We start from the raw sequence: 25,347 nt of genomic DNA on the forward strand, positions 1-25,347 counted from the left end.
AGAAAGTTGATGGGAGTCAAGTCGTTGAGTAGATATGAGGAAGCAAGACCCCTTGTGAAAATGAAGGGGTTGGCTTTGGGCAGGAGAAGGTCATGCTGAGCAACAGGAGAAAGTCAGGGTTTCGGGGTAAAGATCAGAGTAAGAAGTGAGGTTCTCCTCTGCCACTTTCCCTTCATTGACATAAGTAGCTGGGTTCTCAGCAGCGAGTACACACAATGAGAGGCAGTGTTCTAAGTTGGAGGAGAGAGGACTGGATATGGAACCTGGGCATCCTCTAAAGCCAGACTGTACACTTACCTGGAAAGATAGCAAGATGGCCAGTGAGTCACAAGGGTTCACTTGGCATTTCCACTTTCACATTTCCTGAGAAAGTGACCGACCACATTCATTGACTTGAGTCCCAAGCGCAACATGGAGACAAGTTACTTCACACAACATGGCCAAGTCCACAGGGTTATACTAGGGGTCACGTGGCAGTTTCAAAAGGCACAAATGGAATGGGGTCGGCATCCTGCTCAGTATCCTACCCTTCCTGCCCCTGACTCTGTGGAGTTTCCAGTCTCACAGAGCAGAGCCTCGTGTGGGTGAGGCCAGTCTAGTCAGAATTTTTTTCACAGTGGGGGGTGAAATTCGGGGAGCCTTTGGGTGATCCCTGTCCTTAGCTCTGATGTCCCCAAAAGGATACCTCAGCAGGCATGACAGCTTGCTTGAAGGAAGGGTCTAAGGAGAGGAGGGTCAGAGGCACAAGGGGTCAGGGTTAGGGATGCTGTTGGGCTTCCACAAGTTGAAGTGAGGAGACCTTGAGGAGTGCAGTGAACAGTGACTGCAAAGAAAGAAGAAACTAGGATCTGGGGTGCCTGGGCAGCTCAGGCAATAAGCGTCTGCCTTAGGCTCAGGTCATGATCCCAGGGTCCTGGGATCAAGCCCCGCATCGGGCTCTCTGCTCAGTGGGAAGCCTGCTTCTCCCTCTTCCACTCCCCCTGCTTGTGTTCCTGCTCTTGCTGTCTCTCTCTCTCTCTCTTTGTCAAATAAATAAATAAATAAAATATTAAAAAAAAAAAAACACCATGAATGAACAAATGAAAGAAAGAAAAGAAAATAGGATCCATGGTAAAGAAAACATCACTCAAGAAGTAGATAAATTGAATAGTCCTGTATATATAGTACATAAAATAAGTTTACAGTTTAACATCTTCCTACAAAGAAAACTACAGATATCTTCACTGAAAACTTTTAGCAAATATTTAAAGAAGACATAATTCCACTTGTACACAAACTCCTTTGGGGGTAGGAAAGGAGAGAATGTTCCCCAACATTCTGTGTAGCCAGCACTACTCTGATACCCAAAGTAGGTGAAGATACAAGAGTAAGGTACAGACCAATAATTCCCATTAACTTAAATGCAAAACTTCTCACTAACATCTTAGCAAATCAAATAAAATAGTATTTTTTTCAAGTTTCCTACATCTTCACCAAGTAGGTTTATTTCAGTGGTTAGCTTAGCATTTAAAAATGTATCCGTGTAATTCACCACTTCATGAGACTAAGCAAGAAAAACCCTATGTTCATCTCAATATCTCAAAATCTACTGGGAAAGGTGAAGATTTATAGAAGTGCAAAGTGAAGCTGGACAAAGGGTGCTTTTCTGGAGACCCAGGAATCTTTCTGAACAAGAAAATGGAAATTACTGGCACCCCCCTCTTTGTCCTCCAGCCTATAATTTTGGAGTTCTACAGAGCTGCTAGAATCTTGATAACTCAGATGGAGAGGTTGTGAAGAATATGTCCCCCAAATAATCCTGGAATCCTGCCAACTTCGAGAGAAAGAGCCTCCACGTTAAAATCACACACACTTGTATTTTTTTTTGTTAAGTTCAATTAGCCAACATACAGTACATTATTAGTTTTTGATGTATGTGTCTCGTTTTAGTGCCAATACCGTACTGTTTTAATTACTATCACTTTGTAATATAACTTGATGTCTGGAATTATGATGCCTCCAGTTTTGTTTTTCTTTTTCAAGAATATTTTGGCTAGTCAGGGCCTTTTGTGGTGCCATACAAATTTTATGATTGTCCTAATTTGGCGAGGAATACTATTGGTATTTTGCTAGGGATTGCAGTGTGTCTGTAGAGTGCTTTGAGTCATATGGACTTTTTTTTTTTTAAGGTTTTATTTATTTATTTGACAGACAGAGATCACAAATAGGCAGAGAGGCAGGCAGAGAGAGAGGAGGAAGCAGGCTCCCTGCTGAGCAGAGAGCGCAATGGGGCACTCGATCCCAGAACCCTGGGATCATGACCTGAGCCGAAGGCGGAGGCTTTAACCCACTTAGCCACCCAGGCACCCCTGAATAGTATGGACATTTTAATATCTATTTTTCCAATCCATGAACATGAGATGTCTTTCCATTTCTTTGTGTCATCTTGAATTTCTTTCATCAGTGTTTTATAGTTTTCAGAGTACAGATCTGACACCTCTTTAGTTAAGTTTATTCCTCAATATTTTACTGTATTTGGTGCATTTGTAAATGTGATGGCTTTCTTAATTTTACTCTCTGTTTCATTATTAGTGTATAGAAATTGAACAGATTTCTGTACATCGATTTCATATCCTGTGACTTTATTGAATTCATTTATCAGTTCTAGTAGTTTTTTTGGCAGTCTTTGGGGTTTTCTATATATTGTATCATACCATCCACAAATAGTGACATTTTGACTTCTTCCTGGCCAATTCAAATGCCTTTTATTTCTTTTTGTTGTCTAATTGATGTGGCTAGAACTTCTAGGACGATGTTGAATAAAAGTTGTGAGAGTGGACATCCTTGTCTTGTTCCTGACCTTAGGAGAAAAGCTCTCACTTTTTACCATTGAGTGTGATGTTGGCTGTATGTTTCTCGTATAAGGATTTTATTAGGTTGAGGTATGTTCTCTCTAGACCTGCTTTGCAGAGGGTTTTTATATGAATGGATGTTGTACTTTGTCACTTTTTCTGCATCTATTGAAATGTTCATATGGTTTTTATTCTTTCTCTTATTGATTTGCAAATATTGAGCCACCCTTGAATCCTGGGAATAAACCCCACTTGATTGTGATGTATGATTTTTTTTAATGTATTATTGAATTTGATTTGCTAATATTTTATCTATATTCATCAGATTAAATCCCTGGCAGTCATTTCTTCCACTTCTTTCTTTTGGGGGTGAATTCCTCCATCTTGTCATTCTGTCTGGGTCACTGTGTGTGTTAGGAAAGCCTATTATATTCCCGCTCCTGAGAGTGATGGTTGCATTAAGAAGAGGTCCGATACTATCTTGGGCCTCATGTTTCAGGAAGTGTTTCAGAGTATGCAATCTGCTCTTGCGTTTTGCCTGCTTCTTCCTTTGAGTCAGTCCCCTGCAGAGTTTCTCTTTGCCTGTGGTAGGGAGTGTTTAAAACTTGTCCTCTGCATGACAAATTCTAACTAGGTGTGTTTTGGTCTGCTTGTTAAAGGAAGCTAGATCCTATCTCCCCCAAAGCTGAAGCTTGGCAGCAGCACTCTATGATTAGTAGACTTGGTGTGTGCATATGCTGGTCTTCTAGGGGAGGGGGCTCCTGCGATGGTTCTCAGCCTGACTTGCCCTAGTAAAGATGGACCTGCGGGGCTCAGGGCTTGGTGTAAGAAGCTACGGTCTCCACTAGGGGCGCTGTGCTGCTCACTGAAGTCTGTCAGTGTTGCTGGTGGGGTGCGGGGAGATTGGCCTCACCCTACTCTCTCATCCCAAGAGCAGGGAATTCCCATTTGCTGCTGTTCAGGAAGTCCTCACAGAAGAACCAACAGTCTCCCCTCTTGTGTCCCCAGCTTCCATCAGATCCCTGCCTCCATCGCGTCTGTGTCTGGGTTGTTGGCCCACCAGGTGGCACAGTTCTCCTGTGTTTTATATCAGGTGTCACGCTGGGCCCCGGTGTGGTGCAGACTGGCACTGATCCTCTGGGAGAGGGTCTCCCCACACTGTGGCCGGTGCCAGCTTGTCCCAGAAAAGTGGTCGCACAACAATGTGGGGCTAGGGGTTTATGGTAAAGGGCAGCCAAAAGCTGGTTTCTAGGTTAGCTGCCTTCAGCAGGTGCCTCTGCTGCTATTCTAATTACGGGGCCCCTCCAGGGCTCCTGTCTTTTTTTTTTTTTTTTCTCCTCCCTCTGAGAGGCAGTGCTACCTCTCCCAAATGCACTCCAAGGAGGGAAACTGTTCCTACTCTGGGGACCCGGAGGATCCTCAGAGCACGCTGTCCATTCCCTGGTCTCTACCGTCCTTCCTCACTGGAGCACAGCTGCGCAGCCAGGCAGGACCCCAGCAACTTCTTGAACTTCGGATTTTGAGTTCCTCTGCTTCTAAAGACTTGTGGTAGTCAGCCCCTCTCCTTTTCCCAGTCAGTGGTTTTGGAGAAGAGTTTTTCTTGTGCAATCCCCTGCCTACTCGCTCGCTCGCTCGCTCTCTCTCTCTCCTCTCACACTCCTCTCCATGATGAGGGCTCCCTCCCCTATGCAGAAAAGCACACTTCTTTTTCCCCCCAAATCAACTCTCAGCAGTTCCTACCTTCTGATGTGGCTGTTTTTTCCCCCTCTAGCTGCGCAGTTTGTTCTCTCAGTATTCACATCAGTTTCTCGGGGTGTTCAGAATGTGTTTGAGGGATGAGGCAAGCATAGGATCTCCATACTACTCTGCCATCTGAACTTGAAACCCAAACCTATATTCATCAGAGATATTGACTTGTTTGTATTTCTTTCTTTTATCTAATTTTGGTACCAAGGTGATACTGGGTTCATAGAATGAATTTGGAAGTTTTCTTCCCTCTTCTATTTTTTGAAACAGTTTGAGAATGGTATTAAGTCTTCTTTAAATGTTTGGTACAATTTACCTGTGAAGCAATCTGGTCCTGGACTCGGGTTTTTTGAGGAGTTTTATGGTTACTGATTCAATTTCATTGCTGGTAATCCATCTGTTCAAATTTTCTATTTCTTCCTGCTTTAGTTTTTGTAGATAATATGTTTCTAGGAATTTATCCATTTCTTCTAGGTTGTTGAATTTGTTGGCATGTAGGTTTTCATAATATTCTGTTCCAATTATTTGTATTTCTGTGGTGTTGAGTATCTGTCTTCTTTCATTAGTGGTTTTGTTTATTTGGGCCCTCTCTCTCTTTTTTCTCTGGCTAGAGGTTTATCAATTTTGTTGATCTTTTCAAACAACCAGCTCCTGGTTCCCTTGATCTGTTCTACTGGGTTGTTTTTTGTTTTTTGTTTTGTTTTGTTTGTTTGTTTGTTTAGTTTCTATGTCATTGATCTCTGCTCTGATCTTTATTATTTTTTTACTTTTTTTGCTGGGTTTGGCTTTTGTTTGTTCTTTTTCTAGTTCTTTTAGGTGCAAGGTTAGGTTTTCTATTTGAGATTTTTCTTGCTTCTTGAGGTAGGCTTGTGTTGCTATAAACCTCTTTCCTGGAAGCACTTTTGTTGCATCTCAAAGATTTTGGACCACTGTGTTTTCATTTTCTTTTTCATGTAATTTTTTATTTCTTCTTCAACTTCTTGGTCAACCCACTCATTTTTTAGTAGTATGTTATTTAACCTCCATGTACTTGTGCTTTTTCCAGGTGTTTTCTTGTGATTGATTTCTAGTTTAAGAACACGGTGATCAGAAAAGATGCATGGTACGACTTCAATTTTTTTTAATTTGTTGAAACTTGTTCCATGTGCACTTGAAAAAGAATGTGTATTCTGCTGTTTTAGGATGGAATGTTCTGAATATGTCTGTTAAAACCCCCTGGTCCAGTGTATCATTCAAAACCACTGCTTCCTTGATTTTCCACTTAGATGATCTATCCATCAACATAAGTGGGGTATTAAAGTCCCCTACTGTTATTGTACCATTATCAATTATTTCCTTTATGTTTGTCATTAGCTGTTTTATGTATTTGGATGCTCCCATATTGGGTGCATATTTACAATTTTTATATCTTCTTGTGGCTTGTCCCCATTATTATTATATAGTACCCTTCTTTGTCTCATTAGAGTCTTTGTTTTTAAGTCTATTTTGTCCAATATAAGTATCGCTACCCTGGTTTTCTTCTGATGTCCATTGGCATCACTTTCAATCTGCAGGTGTCTTTCAGTCTGAAATGAGTCTCTTGTAGACAGCATATAGATGGGTCACTCTTTTTTTATCCACTCTGTAACCCTATGTCTTTTGACAGGAGCATTTACTCCATTTATATTCAGAGTAATTATTGATAGGTGTGTATTTATTGCCATTTTGTTACTTGTTTTGTGGTTGTTTCTATAGATTTTCTCTGATGGTTTCTTCTCTTGCTCTCTTTCATGGTTTGTTGGCTTTCTATAGTGATATACTTGAATTCCTTTCTCTTTATTCTTTGCATATCTATTACTGGTTTTCAAATAGTGGTTCTCATTAGGTTTGTATATAACATCTTCTGCATTTAGCAATCTACATTAAGTTGCTGGTTTGAATGCATTCTTTACTTAAATTTGAACCCATTCTTTACTCCCTTCCCCCAACCCATGTTTTAAATATGTCAGGTCCTATTTTACAACCTTTTATTTTATAAATCTCTTGACTGATTTTTGCAGTCAAGAAAAGTAAAAGAAGTAAAGTCAAGAAGTAAAAGCATTTTTGAAAATGTTTTTACTGCTTTTGTGTTTTTTACTTTTCATAATCTCGCTTATGGTCTTTCCTTTCCACTCAAAGAATCCCCTTTAATATTTCTTGCCAGGCTGGTTTAGTGGTCATGAGCTCCTTTAGTTTTTGTTTGTCTGGGACACTTTTTATCATTCCCTCTATTCTGATTGATAGCCTTGCTGGATACAGTAGTCTTGGCTGCATATTTTTCCCTTTCAGTGCTTTGAATATATCATGCCACTCTCTTCTGATCTGCAAAGGTTCTGATGAAAAATCTGCTGATAGTCTGATGGGGTTTCCCTTGTAGATAACTATCTTTTTGTTTAGCTGCTTTAATTTTTTTTCTTTATCACTACTTTTTGCCATTTCAATTACTATGTGTGTTGGTGTGGACCTCCTGGGTTGAATTTGGGGTTGGGGGGTAGGACTTTCTGTGCCTCCTGGATCTGGATATCTGTTTCCTTCAGATCTGAGAAGTTTTTAGCTAATTTTTTTCCAATAAGTTTTCTGTCCCCTTTTCTTTCTTCCCCCATGTTTTTATTTAAATTCCAGTTAGTTAACATACAGTGTGATATTAATTTCTGATTTCGGGTGTACAATATAGTGATTCAACACTTACATACAATACACAGTGCTCATCACAACAAGTGCTCTCCTTAATCCCCATCACCCATATAATCCCTTTTCTCTCAGCCAGCTACATCTTAATTCCATGGTTTTCCTTTGTTTCTGAATGTGTATTAATAATCTACCAATAAATTCGAAATTTTCAACCACTTTCCAAAAATATTAGATTATTCATAGAATTACATGTTCCCAAAAATTATTTAACTGCAAATTAATGTAATAAATGTGAGATTTGTTTTCCAGTATACTTTTCTTGGTAGTTTGTAGATATAAAAGAACATTCTTGTGTTTTATTTTTATTTCATAGTATTTCTTTTCCTCACCAGTCAGCTCATGGAAACACCTTAAAATTTTGTCACTTTTATGAAGGAATTTATTTCATTTACCTTTCTTGAGAATTCTTTGCTAGAAAAACAAAACAGAAACAATCAGTCAACCAATCAACCATTCAACAAGCAAAAACAAATATTAAAAAAACAAAGATAAAAATAAGTTTGTGTGCTTTCCGTGCACAAGTACAAACTAATCCTCCAACTATTGGCTTTTTAAAACCCAACAAAATTCATGGCATATTGATATTAATGTTGGAAAAGTATCTGCTGCCTGTGCAGATCCAAGAAATTCCTGCAGTAAGACCCAAGAAAACAGTTTTAAAAGTTGCTACTCTCACTTGGTCTTTTCAGATTTCCCGCCAGTGACACCTTTGGAAAGTCAAGAAGTAGATTGATAATCTTAAGAAAACTCCCTCATTTGTTTGGATTGAATTGTGTTCCCCCATCCCCAAATTCATACATTGAAGTTTTAAATCTCAGTATCTCAGAATGTGAAATTATCACATTCAGATATAGTTGTTGAAGATATAATTAGTTTAGAGGAGGTCATACTGGAGTAGGTTGGGCCCCTGATCACTATGACTGGTATCACAAAAGGGAAAATTTCAACACAGAGACCTGTCTGCAAGAATGCTATGTGAATATTGGAGTTATGTTGCCACAAGCCAAAGATACCAGAAGCTGGAATAGAGGCTTGGAACAGACCCTTCCCTAAGGACTTCAGAGGGAATGTGGCCCTGCTGACACTTGAGCTCAGACTCCCAGCCTCCAGAACTTTGAGGAAATAAATTTCTGCTGTTAAGTCACTCAGTTTGTGGAACTTGAGTATGGAGACCCCAGGAAACTAATATACCCTTTTTCTCATTTAAAATATTTTGCTAGTTTTTATTTTCTCTATCCTCAATCTTTCCATTACTCATGGCAGCAAAATTGTCTGAATACCAAGATGCCTAAACAAGATTTCTTTCCTCTATTATCCTTCCAAAATATTTTTTAACTCTATGCAATCTTCCTAACATTATTCCTTTATTGGCAATGGTATTTCTTACCCCTTCATATCCAAGTGTCCTGTGGATCTCAGAATCATGAAATACCATCATGAATGTGTGTCTCTTATGAAGGTAGGTAGTATGTGCCATCACAACAGAGCTAATTTTCATCTCTTCACCACTGAAACTACTGATGAGATCTGGGCAGAGGGGATTTCTGCAATCTAGATTGGAATTTACAGGGGTTAGAGGCGACCCTGCCACTAATGAAAGGCAGTGGCCTGAGACAGAAGTATCCCAGGCAAAGCTGAACCTTCTCAGTGATCTGAAGGATTCGTGTGGTGTTTTGCCTTCCTCACCCAAAGACCTAAGGCATACAGTTCCTCCCAGGAGGTGGCTAGAAGATTTACTCACTTATTTTTCACATCACGGATGGTGTCAAGCAGAGGCAGATTTCTTGTTTCAGGTAGGAAGAGGACAGCAAGACCAGCAATAATGGGCGAGACTCCATAGATGATCCAGGGCAAAATGGAAAGATACACCATTAGCATCATCAAGAGGAGAGCCAGCATTGCCCCACACCTACTAGCCACTGTTTCTAATCCTAAAGCTCGTGCCCTGTGGGTCAAACAACAATACATAATAATCTGATAAAAATCTACACATGCAACCTGAGATACATTATTCTGACTTTGTAAAAGATGGAAGATGCTAGAACACAATTGTTAAATATATGGGGTTTGGTGACAAACACTTGTTTTTTAGATTTGCTCTATGATTTCCTACCTGTCTTTGTTAGGCTCAAATTCATAATTTGATTTCATAATTTTACACAAACGTTATATATTGCACCTACCCTGATGAGTTGTCTGGAAGATTAATGAGATGATGCATTAAAGTACTGCTCATCACCAGCACTGGGTGTTACACGCAAACAATGAATCAAGGAACATGACATCAAAAACTACTATATGGTGACTAACATAATAAAAATAACTAACTAAATAAATAATAAAGCACTACTCAGCACAATGCATGACATAAAGTCAGTTCTCAATAAACTTTGGCTAAAATGTTGTTATCATATTACTGTTAAAATTACAAATTATTGCTTTTATAATAAACAGGTCTTTTTTGAGAGAGAGAGTGTGGAAGGGGATGAGCAGAAGGAGGAAGGGAGAGAATCTCAAGCAGTTTCCATGCTTAGCACGGAGCCCTATGCAGGGCTCTATCTCATGACATTGAGATCATGACCCGAGCCAATATCAAGAGTTGGACACTCAACCAACTGAGCCACCCAGATGCCCCTATAATAAATAGGCCTTGAGGGGCGCCTGGGTGGCTCAGTGGGTTAAGCCCCTGCCTTCGGCTCAGGTCATGATCCCAGGTCCTGGGTTCAAGCCCCACATTGGGCTTTCTGCTCAGCAGGGAGCCTGCTTCCTCCTCTCTCTCTGCCTGCCTCTCTGCCTACTTGTGATTTCTCTCTGTCAAATAAATAAATAAAATCTTTAAAAAAAAATAAAAAAAATAAATAGGCCTTGAGAGAGGAGTCAAGATGGCAGAGAAGTAGCAGGCTGAGATGACATCAGATAGCAGGAGATCAGCTAGATAGCTTATCTAACCATTGCAAACAGCTACAAATCCAACGGGAAATCGAAGAGAAGAAGAGCAACAATTCTAGAAACAGAAAATCGATCACTTTCTGAAAGGTAGGATCTGTGGAGAAGTGAATCCAAAGTGACGGGAAGATAGACCGCGGGGAGAGGGGCCGGCTCCCGGCAAGCGGCGGAGCAACGGAGCACAAAATCAGGACTTTTAAAAGTCTGTTCCGCTGAGGGACAGCACTCCAGAGGCTAAACCGGGGAGAAGCCCACACGGGGTCAGCATAACCCCACATCCCACAGGGTCACAGAAGGACTGGGGGTGTCTGAGTGTTGCAGAGCTCGCAGGTATTAGAGCAGGGAAGCCAGCTACAGTGACAAAGCCGAGGAGTGAGCTCTCAGCTCCGGGTTACCTTTAACAGGTCGCAGGCTGGGTGAGCTCGGAGTGTGGCCAGAGGCCATGGAGATGGAAACGACTGGGTGTTTTTCTCCAAGTGCGATGATTGAGTGCTTTCCTACAAGCGCGACCAGAGGCCAGGGTGATGGGGGCAGTTGAGTGCTTTTCTCTGAGGGCGCACTGAGGAGCGGGACCCCGAGCTCTCAGCTCCTCTGGGCTGGAGACTGGGAGGCCACCATCTTCATTCCCATCCTCCAGAACTCTACAGAAAGCGCTCAGGGAACAAAAGCTCCCGAAAGCAAACCCAAGCGGATTACTTAGTCCGGCCCCTGGTAAGGGCGGTGCAATTCCGCCTGGGGCAAAGACACTTGAGAATCACTACAACAGGCCCCTCCCCCAGAAGATCAACAAGAAACCCAGCCAAAACCAACTTCACTCACCAAGGAGGACAGCAGAATTCCAGAGGAGGAGAAAGCAAATCTTATCTGGACAAAATGACAAGGCGGAAAAACTCACCACAAAAAAAAAAGAACAAGAGGCAGTACCGAAGGCTGGGGACCTAATCAATACAGACATTGCTAATATGACAGATCTAGAGTTCAGAATGACGATTCTCAAGGTTCTAGCCGGGCTCAAAAAAGGCATAGAAGATATTAGAGAAACCCTCTCCAGAGAGATAAAAGCCCTTTCTGGAGAAATAAAAGAACTAAAATCTAACCAAGTTGAAATTAAAAAAGCTATTAATGAGGTGCAATCAAAAATGGAGGCTCTTACTGCTAGGATAAATGAGGCAGAAGAAAGAATTAGTGACATAGAAGACCAAATGATAGAGAATCAAGAAGCTGAGCAAAAGAGAGACAAACAAATACTGGACCATGAGGAGAGAATTCGAGAGATAAGTGACACCATAAGATGACACAACATTAGAATAATTGGGATTCCAGAAGAAGAAGAAGAAGAGAGGGGAGCAGAAGGTATATTGGAGAGAATTATTGTAGAGAATTTCCTTAATATGGCAAAGGAACAAACATCAAAATCCAGGAGATGCTAAGAACGCCCCTCAAAATCAATAAAAATAGGTCCACACCTCGTCACCTGATAGTAAAATTTACAAGTCTTAGCAACAAAGAGAAAATCCTGAAAGCGGCCCAGGAAAAGAAGTCTATAACATACAAGGGTAAAAACATTAGATTGGCAGGGGACCTATCCACAGAGACCTGGCAGGCCAGAAAGAACAGGCATGATATATTCAGAGTACTAAATGAGAAAAACATGCAGCCAAAAATACTATACCCAGCTAGGCTATCATTGAAAATAGAAGGAGAGATAAAAAGCTTCCAGGACAAATAAAAACTGAAAGAATTTGCAAACACCAAACCAGCTCTACAGGAAATATTGAAAGGGGTCCTCTAAGCAAAGAGAGACCCTAAAAGTAGTAGATCGGAAAGAAACAGAGACAATATACAGTAACAGTCACCTTACAGCAATACAATGGCACTAAATTCATATCTCTCAATACTTACCCTGAATGTTAATGGGCTAAATGCCCCAATCAAAAGACACAGGGTATCAGAATGGATAAAAAAAACAAAACCCATCAATATGCTGCCTATAAGAAACTCATTTTAGACCCGAAGACACCTCCAGATTTAAAGTGAAGGGGTGGAAAACAATGAACCATGCTAATGGACATCAGAAGAAAGCTGGGGTGGCAATCCTTATATCAGATCAATTAGATTTTAAGCCAAAGACTATAATAAGAGATGAGGAAGGACACTATATCATACTCAAAGGTTCTGTCCAACAAGAAGACCTAACAATTTTAAATATCTATGCCCCTAACATGGGAGCAGCCAACTATATAAACCAATTAATAATAAAATCAAAGAAATACATTGACAATAATACAATAATAGTAGGGGACTTTAACATTCCCCTCACTGAAATGGACAGATCATCTAAGCAAAAGATCAACAAGGAAATAAAGGCCTTAAATGACACACTGGACCAGACGGACATCACAGATATATTCAGAACATTCCATCCCAAAGCAACAGAATATACATTCTTCTCTAGTGCATATGGAACATTCTCCAGAATAGATCACATCCTGGGACATAAATCAGGTCTCAACCGGTATCAAAAGATTGGGATCATTCCCTGCACATTTTCAGACCACAATGCTCTGAAGCTAGAACTCAATCACAAGAGGAAATTTGGAAAGAACCCAAATACATGGAGACTAAACAGCATCCTTCTAAAGAATGAATGGGTCAACCAGGAAATTAAAGAAGAATTGAAAAAATTCATGGAAACAAATGATAATGAAAACACAACGGTTCAAAATCTGTGGGACATAACAAAGGCAATCCTGAGAGGAAAATATATAACAGTATAAGCCTTTCTCAAGAAACAAGAAAGGTCTCAAATACACAACCTAACCCTACACTTAAAGGAGCTGGAGAAAGAACAACAAAGAAAGCCTAAACCCAGCAGGAGAAGAGAAATCATAAAGATCAGAGCAGAAATCAATGAAATAGAAACTTAAAAAAAAACAATAGAACAAATCAATGAAACTAGGAGCTGGTTCTTTGAAAGAATTAATAAGATTGACAAACGCTTGGCCAGACTTATCAAAAAGAAAAGAGAAAGGACCCAAATAAATCATATCATGAATGAAAGAGGAGAGATCACAACCAATACCAAAGAAATACAAACAATTATAAGAACATACTATGAGCAACTCTATGCCAACAAATTCGACAATCTGGAAGAAATGGATACATTTCTAGAGACATATAAACTACCACAACTGAAACAGGAAGAAATAGAAAACCTGAACAGACCCATAACTAGTAAGGAGATTGAAACAGTCATCAAAAATCTCCAAACAAACAAAAGCCCAGGGCCAGACGGCTTCCCAAGGGAATTCTACCAAACATTTAAAGAAGAATTAATTCCTATTCTCCTGAAACTGTTCCAAAAAATAGAAATGGAAGGAAAACTTCCAAACTCATTTGATGAGGCCAGCATCACCTTGATCCCAAAACCAGACAAGGATCCCATCAAAAAAGAGAATTACAGACCAATATCCTTGATGAACACAGATGCAAAAATTCTCACCAAAATACTGGCCAATAGAATCCAACAGTACATTAAAAGGATTATTCACCACGACCAAGTGGGATTTATTCCAGGGCTGCAAGGTTGGTTCAACATCCGCAAATCAATCAATGAGATACATTAATGAAAGAAAGAATAAGAACCATATGATACTCTCAATAGATGCTGAAAAAGCATTTGACAAAGTGCAGCATCCCTTCCTGATTAAAACTCTTCAAAGTGGAGGGATAGAGGGCACATACCTCAATATTATCAAAGCCATCTATGAAAAACCCACTGCAAATATCATTCTCAATGGAGAAAAACTGAAAGCGTTTCCGCTAAGGTCAGGAACACAGCAAGGATGCCCGTTATCACCACTGCTGTTCAACATAGTACTAGAAGTCCTAGCCTCAGCAATCAGACAACAAAAAAGAAATTAAAGGCGTCCAAATCAACAAAGAAGAAGTCAAACTATCACTCTTTGCAGATGATATGATACTACATGTGGAAAACCCAAAAGACTCCACTCCAAATCTGCTAGAGCTTGTACAGGAATTCAGTAAAGTGTCAGGATATAAAGTCAATGCACAGAAATCAGTTGCATTTCTTTACACTAACAACAAGACAGAAGAAAGAGAAATTAAGGAGTCATTCCCATTTACAATTGTACCCAAAACCCTAAGATACCTAGGAATAAACCTAACCAAAGAGGCAAAGAATCTATACTCAGAAAACTATAAAGTACTCATGAAAGAAATTGAGGAAGACACAAAGAAATGGAAAAATGTTCCATGCTCATGGATTGGAAGAACAAATATTGTGAAAATGTCTATTTTACCTAAAGCAATCTACACATTTAATGTAATCCCTATCAAAATCCCATCCATTTTTTTTCAAAGAAATAGAACAAACAATCCTAAAATTTATATAGAACCAGAAAAGACCTCGAATAACCAAAGGAATATTGAAAAAGAAAGCCAAAGTTGGTGGCATCACAATTCCAGACTTCAAGCTCTATTACAAAGCTGTCATCATCAAGACAGTATGGTACTGGCACAAAAACAGACACATAGATCAATGGAACAGAATAGAGAGCCCAGAAATAGACCCTCAACTCTATGGTCAACTAATCTTCGACAAAGCAGGAAGGAATGTCCAATGGAAAAAAGACAGCCTCTTCAACAAATGGTGCTGGGAAAATTAGACAGCCACATGCAGAAAAATGAGACTGGACTATTTCCTTACACCACACATGAAAATAGACTCAAAATGGATGAAGGACCTCAATGTGAGAAAGGAATCCATCAAAATCCTTGAGGAGAACACAGGCAGCAACCTCTTCGACCTCAGCCGCAGCAACATCTTCCTAGGAACATCGCCAAAGGCAAGGGAAGCAAGGGCAAAAATGAACTATTGGGATTTCATCAAGATCAAAAGCTTTTGCACAGCAAAGGAAACAGTTAACAAAACCAAAAGACAACTGACAGAATGGGAGAAGATATTTGCAAATGACATATCAGATAAAGGGCTAGTATCCAAAATCTATAAAAAGCTTAGCAAACTCAACACCCAAAGAACAAATAATCCAATCAAGAAATGGGCAGAGGACATGAACAGACATTTCTGCAAAGAAGACATCCAGATGGCCAACAGACACATTAAAAAATGCTCCACATCACTCGGCATCAGGGAAATACAAATCAAAACCACAATGAGATACCACCTCACACCAGTCAGAATGGCTAAAATTAACAAGTCAAGAAATGACAGATGCTGGCGAGGATGCGGAGAGAGGGGAACCCTCCTACACTGTTAGTGGGAATGCAAGCTGGTGCAACCACTCTGGAAAACAGCATGGAGGTTCCTCAAAATGTTGAAAATAGAACTACCCTATGACCCAGTGATTGCACTACTGGGTATATATCCTAAAGATACAAACGTGGTGCTCAGAAGGGGCACGTGCACCCGAATGTTTATAGCAGCAATGTCCGCAATAGCCAAACTATGGAAAGAACCTAGATGTCCATCAACAGATGAATGGATAAAGAAGATGTGGTATATATACACAATGGAATACTATGCAGCCATCGAAAGAAATGATATCTTGCCATTTGCGACGACGTGGATGGAACTAGAGGGTATCAATCAGAGAAAGACAACTATCATATGATCTCCCTGATATGAAGAAGTGGAGATGCAATGTGGGGGGATTGGGGGATAGGAAAAGAAAAAATGAAAGAAGGTGGGATTGGGAGGGAGACAAACCATAAAAGACTCAATCTCAAAAAACAGACTGAGGGTTGCTGGGGAAGGGGGGACGGGAGAGGGTGGTGGGGTTATGGACATTGGGGAGGGTAGGTGCTAAGGTGAGTGCTGTGAAGTGTGTGAACCTGGCGATTCACAGACCTGTACCCCTGGGGATAAAAATATATTATATGTTTATAATAAATAAATAAATAAAGTGAGCAAAAAAGAAAAAAAATAAATTTAATTTTAAAAAAAGCCTTATTGTGTTCATTCTTGCAATAAGTGCCTATTAGCTGAGAATGTCCTCTTTCATGCCCTGGCAGAATGTCCAAAAAATCATACCTGAGCACTGTGGGGATGAGCTCAAAAATATGGACAGAAAAACTAGTGACAGAAGCAGCAGCACAGCTGATTCCCATGCTTGCCAAAGCCACACGCAGGGTCTGCATTTCTGGAGAGAGAAAGGCCAGTGAGACTAAGAAATCTGGGCTGAAGGAATCAGCATCCACAAAGTTTAGCCAGGAAAAAAAAAAAAAACCCACCTTGTATGGTGTGGGTTTGTTTAAGCTATACTATAGAAAATTTTATAGTGCCAGAGAGAGTGGGGTGGTTGATAAATTGAGAAATGTAGAGTTGTCAATGTAGGTGCTAAAAAGCACATAAAATTACCTGGGTTAATTGCAGCAAATCTCTCTTCACACCTGAAAATCTTTAGATTTTCTAAAGAAGGAGATGAAGAGTTGAATCTGGCAGAAATTTGCTTTTACTAATTCTGCCCAGTATTACAGCCCTATTGCAGAAGGTGGGACAGTCCTGTGGACAATTACTGGGTCTAAGATTTAGCTCTAAACTTGACAACTTTACAGTTGTCTAAACTTTAAAATAAAGGTGCAGAATTTAAAGTGACAAGTCATCCTGGTTTTCCTGGGAATTAGGGGATTTTAGCAATAGGGATTTTCATTGATAAAACCAGGAAGATCCCAGGTTCTTATGAAACCAAGAATGGAAACTTCTATTTGGGAAAAAAATGTCAGAATTTGGGAACCAATAAAGATAAGTTCCAAATAATATGAAAAGAAATCTAATTATAGCTTTATACTGTTAGAAAAGACTCTATTGTAAGGGAGTAAGCCTGTATCATTAATGATATTCTGAGGAGTAGAGTCCACAATCTGTAATGCTGTAGGGTACATTCCTGCACTGGGATATAGCTGAACCATAATGCCCAGTAAGGATCTCCTGGTCATTACATACCATCATTCTATTAACATACAAAGTCATCTAACTGGAATGGACTAGACTTCTAATCTGCTTAATTCCCTGTTCCTATTGTACACTCCTTCACTATTTGAAAAAAGGGAAATTTTTCATTTCCTGGAAGTCAAGAAGACTCCCATAAGCAAGGGCTATTGTGGTGACCTAAGACCATACACACACATGTGGATACAGAGCAATCAGGAAATTGACTAGTCTTCAAAGCTGGTGACAAGAGCCCAACCAGAACAAGTGACCATTGTGTCCTCACCTGAGATATAATTGCAAAACCTAGGCCCTTCATGCTTGTTACTAAAAATGTGAAAGGCCAAAAGGTAAGTGATCAATTGCTATCCTGAAGAAACTGTCAGGAATAAAGACACCAGTTTCTAGATACTTCCAGGATGTGACGAAAAGAAATATATGTCTGAGCTGCCCCTTATGGACCTTTGACTCTTTTCCCAACAAATTCTTAGCAGGATTTGCCTTAAACCCTCAGATCAGTTTGGGGGAATGCTTAGCTCTTAATTGGCACTTCTCTTTACTCCTTGCTTCAGACAAGTGTGACCAGTACAATCCCTAGAGGATGGGGGAAAAGACACTTCTTTCCCCTACAGTCCAGACTTCTCTCACCTTGGGGCACAAACGTGTTGACCAAAACAGAAAGTCCCACCAGGAACATGAAAAGTGTCTGGGTTGTTCGATGGCCCATATGATTCCGTACTAAAAGAGGAAGACATAGGACAATGGCAGTGAGGACCCCAAAGACCACCTGGAACAGGAAAATATTGTTCCCAAGGTGCTGTAGATTGATCATGATGCCATAAAAGGGTATTGTGATTGCACATCTGTAATGAACAAAGGAGGAAAGACACATGCCATAAGATTTAAAGCCTACGTGTTGCAGTTGATGTCTACATTAACCCAGACAGCTAGTGATTGGTGTTAAAGAATAAAGACCTAGTCTGATTTGTATAATACACTATTTTAAGGATAATTTTAAAGTTACCATAAATAATTGTCTGGCAATATATATAGACAATACTCCTTCTGTTGTTATTTCGTCTGAGTCCCTAAGCGAAGAGTTGGCAATGACTGGGAAACTTAAACTGTCCCAATCACCAAACTGGATGATACAAAGATTAAAATCTAGGGAGAAGAATTTCTTTTTTGAGTGTCGTCAGGATGCTGTGAGTCCTCCTTCTCCTTCAACCCCAATACTGTGAAGAACTCAACTAGTTCTTGCTCAAATTGGTCAACTAGTGACGGAAGCTGCGAAGAGATTACCTGTGTCCCCCTTTATCTGGGGGGCACCTTCTCCTGAGGTCTGGCACAGTTTTAGGGAATTTAAGGCTCATATATGATTTTCTAGGGCTAAGAGAAAATGTCAGAATTCAAGAAAACATGTACCAGCTGTACCATAGGAAATATAATCACAGGTTCCCACTGGGGATCTACAAATTATCATGTGAAAGTCAAGACTAGGCAACACACCTCTGTGGTAATGGGGAGCAGAACTGTTGGTAAGTTTTATGTGGCATGCAAGCAGACAGTGAGGAGGGAATGAGAGCTGACCCAGTGTCCTGGTGGTTCTCACTGCAGGGGATCTATGAGGGGACTCTCTGGGGAATTAGAATTTCTATCTTGATCTAGGGGCTGCTTATATTTTTCCCCATTGATATGTTTATCAAGCTATATATATTCACAATCTATTCATATTACTGCTAGTAAGATTTTATTACACTGCATGTCAACTAACTAGAATTTAAATAAAAATTTGGGAAAATTATAAGAAAAAGTGAAGGAAACTAAATGTCAAAATCTGTATTGTCGTGGAAGCCCCAGCATCAGTCTCCAGGGATGAGAATGGAGCAATATGATGCAATTAATTCCTCATCATATGGTGAGTCTCTTTATAACCTTTTGCCCATCTCCCAGCTCAGCAGTATCCAGTCTGTTTTCCTCAACTTTTATCTTCAAATCAGCACACCCTGCACCCACAACACTGCTAGAACCTTTGAAATAAATAGATTCGTGTCTCCCCCTTTTTGAGGTTGTCATGCACTCTGTGAAACCCACCTCACAAATAGTAGGATACAGGTTCTCTTACACAGGATGGAGGTGTGGAACAAATCCCAAATGGTAACTTTGGTCTGTGCTGCCTCCAGCTCGTCCTGCATGCTGGATCTCAAACCCTTTAATAGCAACAAACATGTTTCATTTGCCAACATGGTGTCAGGCATTGTGGTGAGCACCAGCACCCAACAGGACAGGAGAGATACACTCCCTTTCTTTCCAGCATAACTTATTGTACATGCAATCACAGGTGTGAACGGGCTATGAAAGAAGATGTAGAGAGTTAAAGAAGACTCAAGGATATTAAACACCAAAATGATATTTTTTATTAATTTCATATGTAGAATTTAGTGATTCATCAGTTGCATAGAACACCCAATGCTCATTACATTAACTGCCCTCCTTAATGCCTTTCATCCAGTTATCCCTACCCCCCACCCACCTCCCTCCAGCAGCCCTCAGTTTGTTTCCTAGGGTTCAGAGTCTCTTATGGTTTGTCTCCCTCTCAATCTTCATCTCATTTTAGTTTTCTTTCCCTTCCCCTATGTTCATCTGTTTTGTTTCTTAAATTCCACATATGAGTGAAATCATATGGTCTTTGTCTTTCTCTGATGGACTTATTTCGTTTAGCATAATACCTTCTAGGTCCATCCACATCCTTGTAAATAGCAAATTTCAATAAAAACAAATACACAGATCAATGAAACAGAAGAGAGAGCCCAGAAATGGAACCTCAACTCTGAGGTCAAACAACCTTTAACAAAACAGGAAAGAATATCCAATGGAAAAAAGACAGTTTCTTCAATAAACGGTGCTGGGAACACTAAACAGCCACATGCAGAAGAATGAAACTGGACCACTCTCTTACATCCTACACAAAAATAAACTTAAAATGGATGAAAGACCTAAATGTGAGACAGGAATCCATCAAAATCCTAGAGGAGAACACAGGCAGCAATCTCTTTGACCTTGGCAGCAAAAATGATATTAAAGGAGGGCATTTGTTGTGTTGAGCACTGGGTGTCATATGAATCAGTAAATTGCACTCCTGAAACCAAAATTACACTATATTTTAACTAACCGGAATGTAAATAAAATTTTGAAAAAAGAAAGAGAAAAAAAGGAAAGGAAATGAGGCCACGGAGAGGTGCAGGTCATCCACAAGAGTTATAGGTTATAGATTTAGATCAAGAAGTGAACTAAAGGAAGAGATGGGTTGCACAGTGCTCAAAGCAGCTTCTGTGTAAGGTGGCCATGAAAGACTAGGGAACCGAGCTCGCCTTCTTGGCTGCCCCTTATAGGAAAACAGTTTGTCTATCTCAGTAAGAAGAAGGTGGAGGGGCACCTGGGTGGCTCAGTGGGTTAAGCTTCTGCCTTCAGCTCAGGTCATGATCTCAGGGTCCTGGGATGGAGCCCTGCATCAGGCTCTCTGCTCAGCGGGGAGCATGCTTCCCTTCCTCTCTCTCTGCCTGCCTCTCTGCCTACTTGTGATCTCTGTCAAATAAATAAATAAAATCTTTAAAAAAAAAGAAAGGAAGAAGAAGAAGAAGGAGGAAGAGGAGGGGGAGGAGGAGGAGGAGGAGGAGAAGGAGAAGGAGAAGAAGAAGAAGAAGTAGGTGGAGTCTGCTTAGTCTTCCTCCTAACCCGGTAACCACCTTCCGTTTCCTACTCACCTCCATGGTCAGGGCATCTCCAGCATTCTGCATTCCATTTGTGTATGCAACTTTTCTTAGTGCCTCCAAACCCTCCTCTGGTTTATTGTTGACAATCAGCCACCGAGCAGATTCCACCAGCCCCCTGAAGGAAGAAGAGCACACAAGTGCAGTCAAGTCTCTCTTGCTTACTTGTCATATGATTATTGACTGTGGATGCTTTTTACCTTCCATCTAATATCCACCACTTCTTGGGTTAGGAATAGAAACTCAAGTTTTAATTCACAAATACTAGGAAAATATAAGAAAGACCAGTCCATTGCAGTACATCTTTATGGTCAGAAACATAGACTCTGGAGGCAACTCGCCTGTCTACTTACTCAGCAGATTTTCAAAGAAGCATAGGAAGCTTAAGCTTGAGAGTTCCTCATGCATGATTTGGTTCTACCAAATTTGTGCTCATAATATACAGTCTTTAAAAAAAAATAAGTCCCTAAATAATGTAAATGTAAAACCCAACAAAGAAGTACTCCTGCCACTACCAGCTATGTTGATAACTTACTATGTAAGTCAGTCACTTATTTACATCTGCCTCAGTTTTCTCATCAATAAAATGGGGGCAGTAGTACCATCTTCCTTGTAGGATTATTATGAGGATATAATGGTATAATGGATGAGTCTGGCATGGATTACACTCTCCTCCATCTCTGAACTCCTCTCATTGTATGAAATCTATAGTGTGTCTCCATGATGAACTAAACCTGACTCTCCTTTAGATGGTTTTAAGTACAGGAATGAAGTTACCCATAAATAAATATTTGTTAAAATTATTTAAGGGAGAAGGGAGTGCTGAACATTTGATGTCAATCATCCAATCTGCATGCCAAACTTTAGTACTAAAGAAACCATGCTGCTCTTTTATGAATAAATTTGCTGCCTCTTCCTTTTATTCAACTTCACCTACAAAAATGAAAATCTGAAAACTACCATAACTTGATTCACTCCAAAGCCAAAAAAAAAAAAGAATTAAAAGAATTTATTTTTGAAATATTTGAGTCTATATTTTATATTAAGAAAAATAATACTGGAATAACTCTATGACCACTATACTGGGTAGGACTGAAAGCAAAACAAAACCAAAAATACCTAGGACTCCCAGACAGAAAGGTCCTTATTACTCCTGTTCTGCTTATGAAACTGCACAGACTGAACAGATGAAAGGCATGGGTTTTAGGTCCAGACAATAAGAAAGGGTCCAGGAAATAAGAAAATCAATATATTGCAGTTCAGTCCTCATTTTTTTAATAATCATTTTTTAATTTATTTTCAGCATAACAGTATTCATTGTTTTTGTACCACACCCAGTGCTCCATGCAATCTGTGCCCTCTCTAATACCCACCACCTGGTTCCCCCAACCTCCTACCCCCCCACCTCTTCAAACCCTTCAGATTGTTTTTCAGAGTCCATAGGCTCTCATTGTTCACCTCCCCTTCCAATTTCCCCCAACTCCCTTCTCCTAACTCCCCATGTCCTCCATGCTATTTGTTATGCTCCACAAATAAGTGAAACCATATGATAATTGACTCTCTCTGCTTGACTTATTTCACTCAGCATAATCTCTCCTCATTTTTGTCCCAGGTTCCCATAAGGCAAAATGAGAAAGAAGGCTCATACCTGGAGGAGAAAAAGAAGAAAAGGAAAGGTACAGACACCACCAGCTGCAGAGTGCGCCACTCTCGAAAGACAAATGCCAGTCCTCCCAAGAGTATGTGTCCCACACTGAGGGCACAGGATATCACTATTATTGCCATTACTTTAGATGGAGGCCTTACCCACTCTGTGACTGAAAGAAAACCCAATTGGGATATTAATGTCAGATAAAGGTGAAAGTTCAAGGTCAAATTCAAGGCTTGGATAATGGAGAAGAACAAAATTGTTGACTTACTGAGCATACCGTCATTTGCCAAGATGATGATGGAAGAACAGCCAGACAAGAAGTAAGTAAGCAGTAAATGTGGAAGTTGGAAACAAAAGCTGCACTGGTCCCAACGATGGGAAGCTGTAGGAGACACCACCTGAGAATCAACTTTCTCCCAAACCTAAGAAACAGAGTCAGATTAGATTACAGGAACAATGAGAATTTGTGCAGAAAAAAAAAAACCAAAAACAAAAATTAAGAAAACCAAAAGCATATTCTGAAATTTAGAGAATATTCTAACAAGTGATTCTTTGTACCTGAGAGTTTGACAAATGAAGAGCTAAAACAACAGAAATCTCAAAAATAATATCTGTGTTCATAATGTAGACAAACAGTAACAAAACTTCATTATTCAATCACCAGGAGGCCTTTCATACCAAGTGATAACATATAAAAAAGAAAAAATACTGGAAATTGTAATATACTATGAGCATCCATTGTACTATCATATGTATTTAGCATAGTAGAGAGTCTGTCAATCGTCTAGAACACAGGAGAGCTAACTGTGTACTTGGGTCTCTAGGACCATACAGGTTAAGGTTAAACTGATATGGAACTGATTGTTACATCAGTGGAACAATCAAAGTTGCTTAACGGTTGTGTAAGAGTGACTCTGTTAAATCTGGATATATAGGCCTCAAGCAACATGCTTTATCTAGAACAGAATGTAAGAGTGCCACAGCTCAAAGAAAGAAAATTATAGAAATTTCTCAGAGGAAAGAATTACATGAAATGTAGACTGAAGGGAGAAACATGAAGGACAAAGAAAAGGAAACTCTGTGAATCATTAGGCATCAGGAAAATGGAGTCTTAGTGGGAACAAGTGGGACTAAATAAAATATGCTCGTCTGCATGCTCAGTAAGAAAAATACATGGACAAAGTTTAGGATTAGGAATTCCTCTGCAATATTTGAAAAAGAATTCCAAAAATATTCAAATAATTTCCCCAAAAAGGCAAAAGGTGTGAAACATAGGAATGAAAACAAGTGGTCCCACATCATAATCATTATCATCACCCAAGAAATAAGACAGAAAACAAAAAATAAATAAATAAAATGGTAGACTGAAACAAAACCATAACAACAATCACAACCAAATGTATTGCTAATAGCCCAGTCTATCAAATAATAGAGATTACCAGAATAGGTTAAAAAAAAAATATATATATATATATATATATACACTGTCAATAATCGTACTTAAAATACTGTAGGATGAAAGTACAGTGATAGAAAAAGATATACAATTCATATAGCAAAAAGAAGAACACCACAGTCTTTATATTAATATCAAATAAAATGAATTTCAAAACAGAATACATTTGCAGAAATAATACTGAAAATGTCAAATGTATATACACTCAAAAAATTACAAAGCACATGAATCAAAATTGACAAAATCTGAAATATAATTCACAATGATAGTTGGAGACAGTTTTCAATATATGTATTGTGGTAAGATATATATAATACAAAAGTTGCCATTTTAATCTTTTGCAGATGTACAATTCAGTGGTTAATTACATTCATCATATTTCACGATCATGACTATTTCCATTTTCATCACCCTAGACAAAAAACTTTATAAACATTAAGCAACAACTCCTCATTCTTCCCTTCCCTCTCTTCCTTCTAGTAATCTCTAATCTATCTTCTGTCTCCACTAATTTGCCTAGTCTAGCTATTTCATAGAAGGCAATGTTTACATTTGTCCTTCTGTGCCTGTCTTAGTTCAGTTAGCATGACTGTTTTGAGGTTTGTTTGTGTTGTACCATATGCCATTCTTTTTTCTGGATGAATAATATAGCATTTATATATATATACATATATATGTGTGTGTGTATATATATATGTATATATATATATATATATATAAAATATTTGTTTATCCATTAATCTGTTGATGGATACTTGAATTGTTTCACCTTTGGCTATATAAGTAATGCTGTCATGAACATCAGTGTACAACTACCTGTTGAAGTCCCTGTTTTCAATTTTTTATAGTATACACCTAGGAAGGGAATTGCTGGTTCATATGGCAATTCTGTTTAGATTTTTGAACTGTCTTCCACAGTGGCTTCACCACTTTCTGTTCTCAACATCAATGCGCAAGGGTTTCAATTTCTCCACATATCTATTCAAGATATTCGCTGATTTTTTATGATTTATCATCTTGTTGTTGAGTTGTAGGTGTTCTTTATGTATTCTGGATATTAAGCCCTTTTCAGATATATGATTTGCAAATATTTTCACTGATTTGTAGGTTGTCTTCTAACTCTCTTGATAATGACAATGTTAATTTTTATGAAATCCAATCTACCTATTTTTCTTTTGTTGTTTGTGTTCTTGGGGGGGTCTAAGAGTCATTGCCAAATACAAGGTTGTAAACATTTATTTCTATGCTTTATTTTAAGAATTTTATAG

General features: G+C 39.3%; 1 protein-coding gene across 1 annotated transcript in view; it reads right to left on the reverse strand.

The window, feature by feature from the left end:
• Positions 1-7,636: 7,636 nt before the first annotated feature.
• Positions 7,637-25,347, reverse strand: part of LOC111150042 (solute carrier family 22 member 10-like) — a 31,014-nt gene continuing 13,303 nt past the window's right edge. The window contains 9 exon segments of the mRNA XM_022507362.1: positions 7,637-7,697; positions 9,028-9,231; positions 16,306-16,414; positions 17,851-18,065; positions 19,297-19,412; positions 20,967-21,090; positions 22,621-22,789; positions 22,892-22,945; positions 22,948-23,045. Coding sequence (XP_022363070.1) covers positions 7,637-7,697; positions 9,028-9,231; positions 16,306-16,414; positions 17,851-18,065; positions 19,297-19,412; positions 20,967-21,090; positions 22,621-22,789; positions 22,892-22,945; positions 22,948-23,045 — 1,150 coding nt within the window.

This window comes from Enhydra lutris, unplaced genomic scaffold (assembly GCF_002288905.1).
Source record: "Enhydra lutris kenyoni isolate GAN:26980312 unplaced genomic scaffold, ASM228890v2 scaffoldscaffold22, whole genome shotgun sequence".
Classification (NCBI taxonomy): Eukaryota; Metazoa; Chordata; class Mammalia; order Carnivora; family Mustelidae; genus Enhydra; species Enhydra lutris.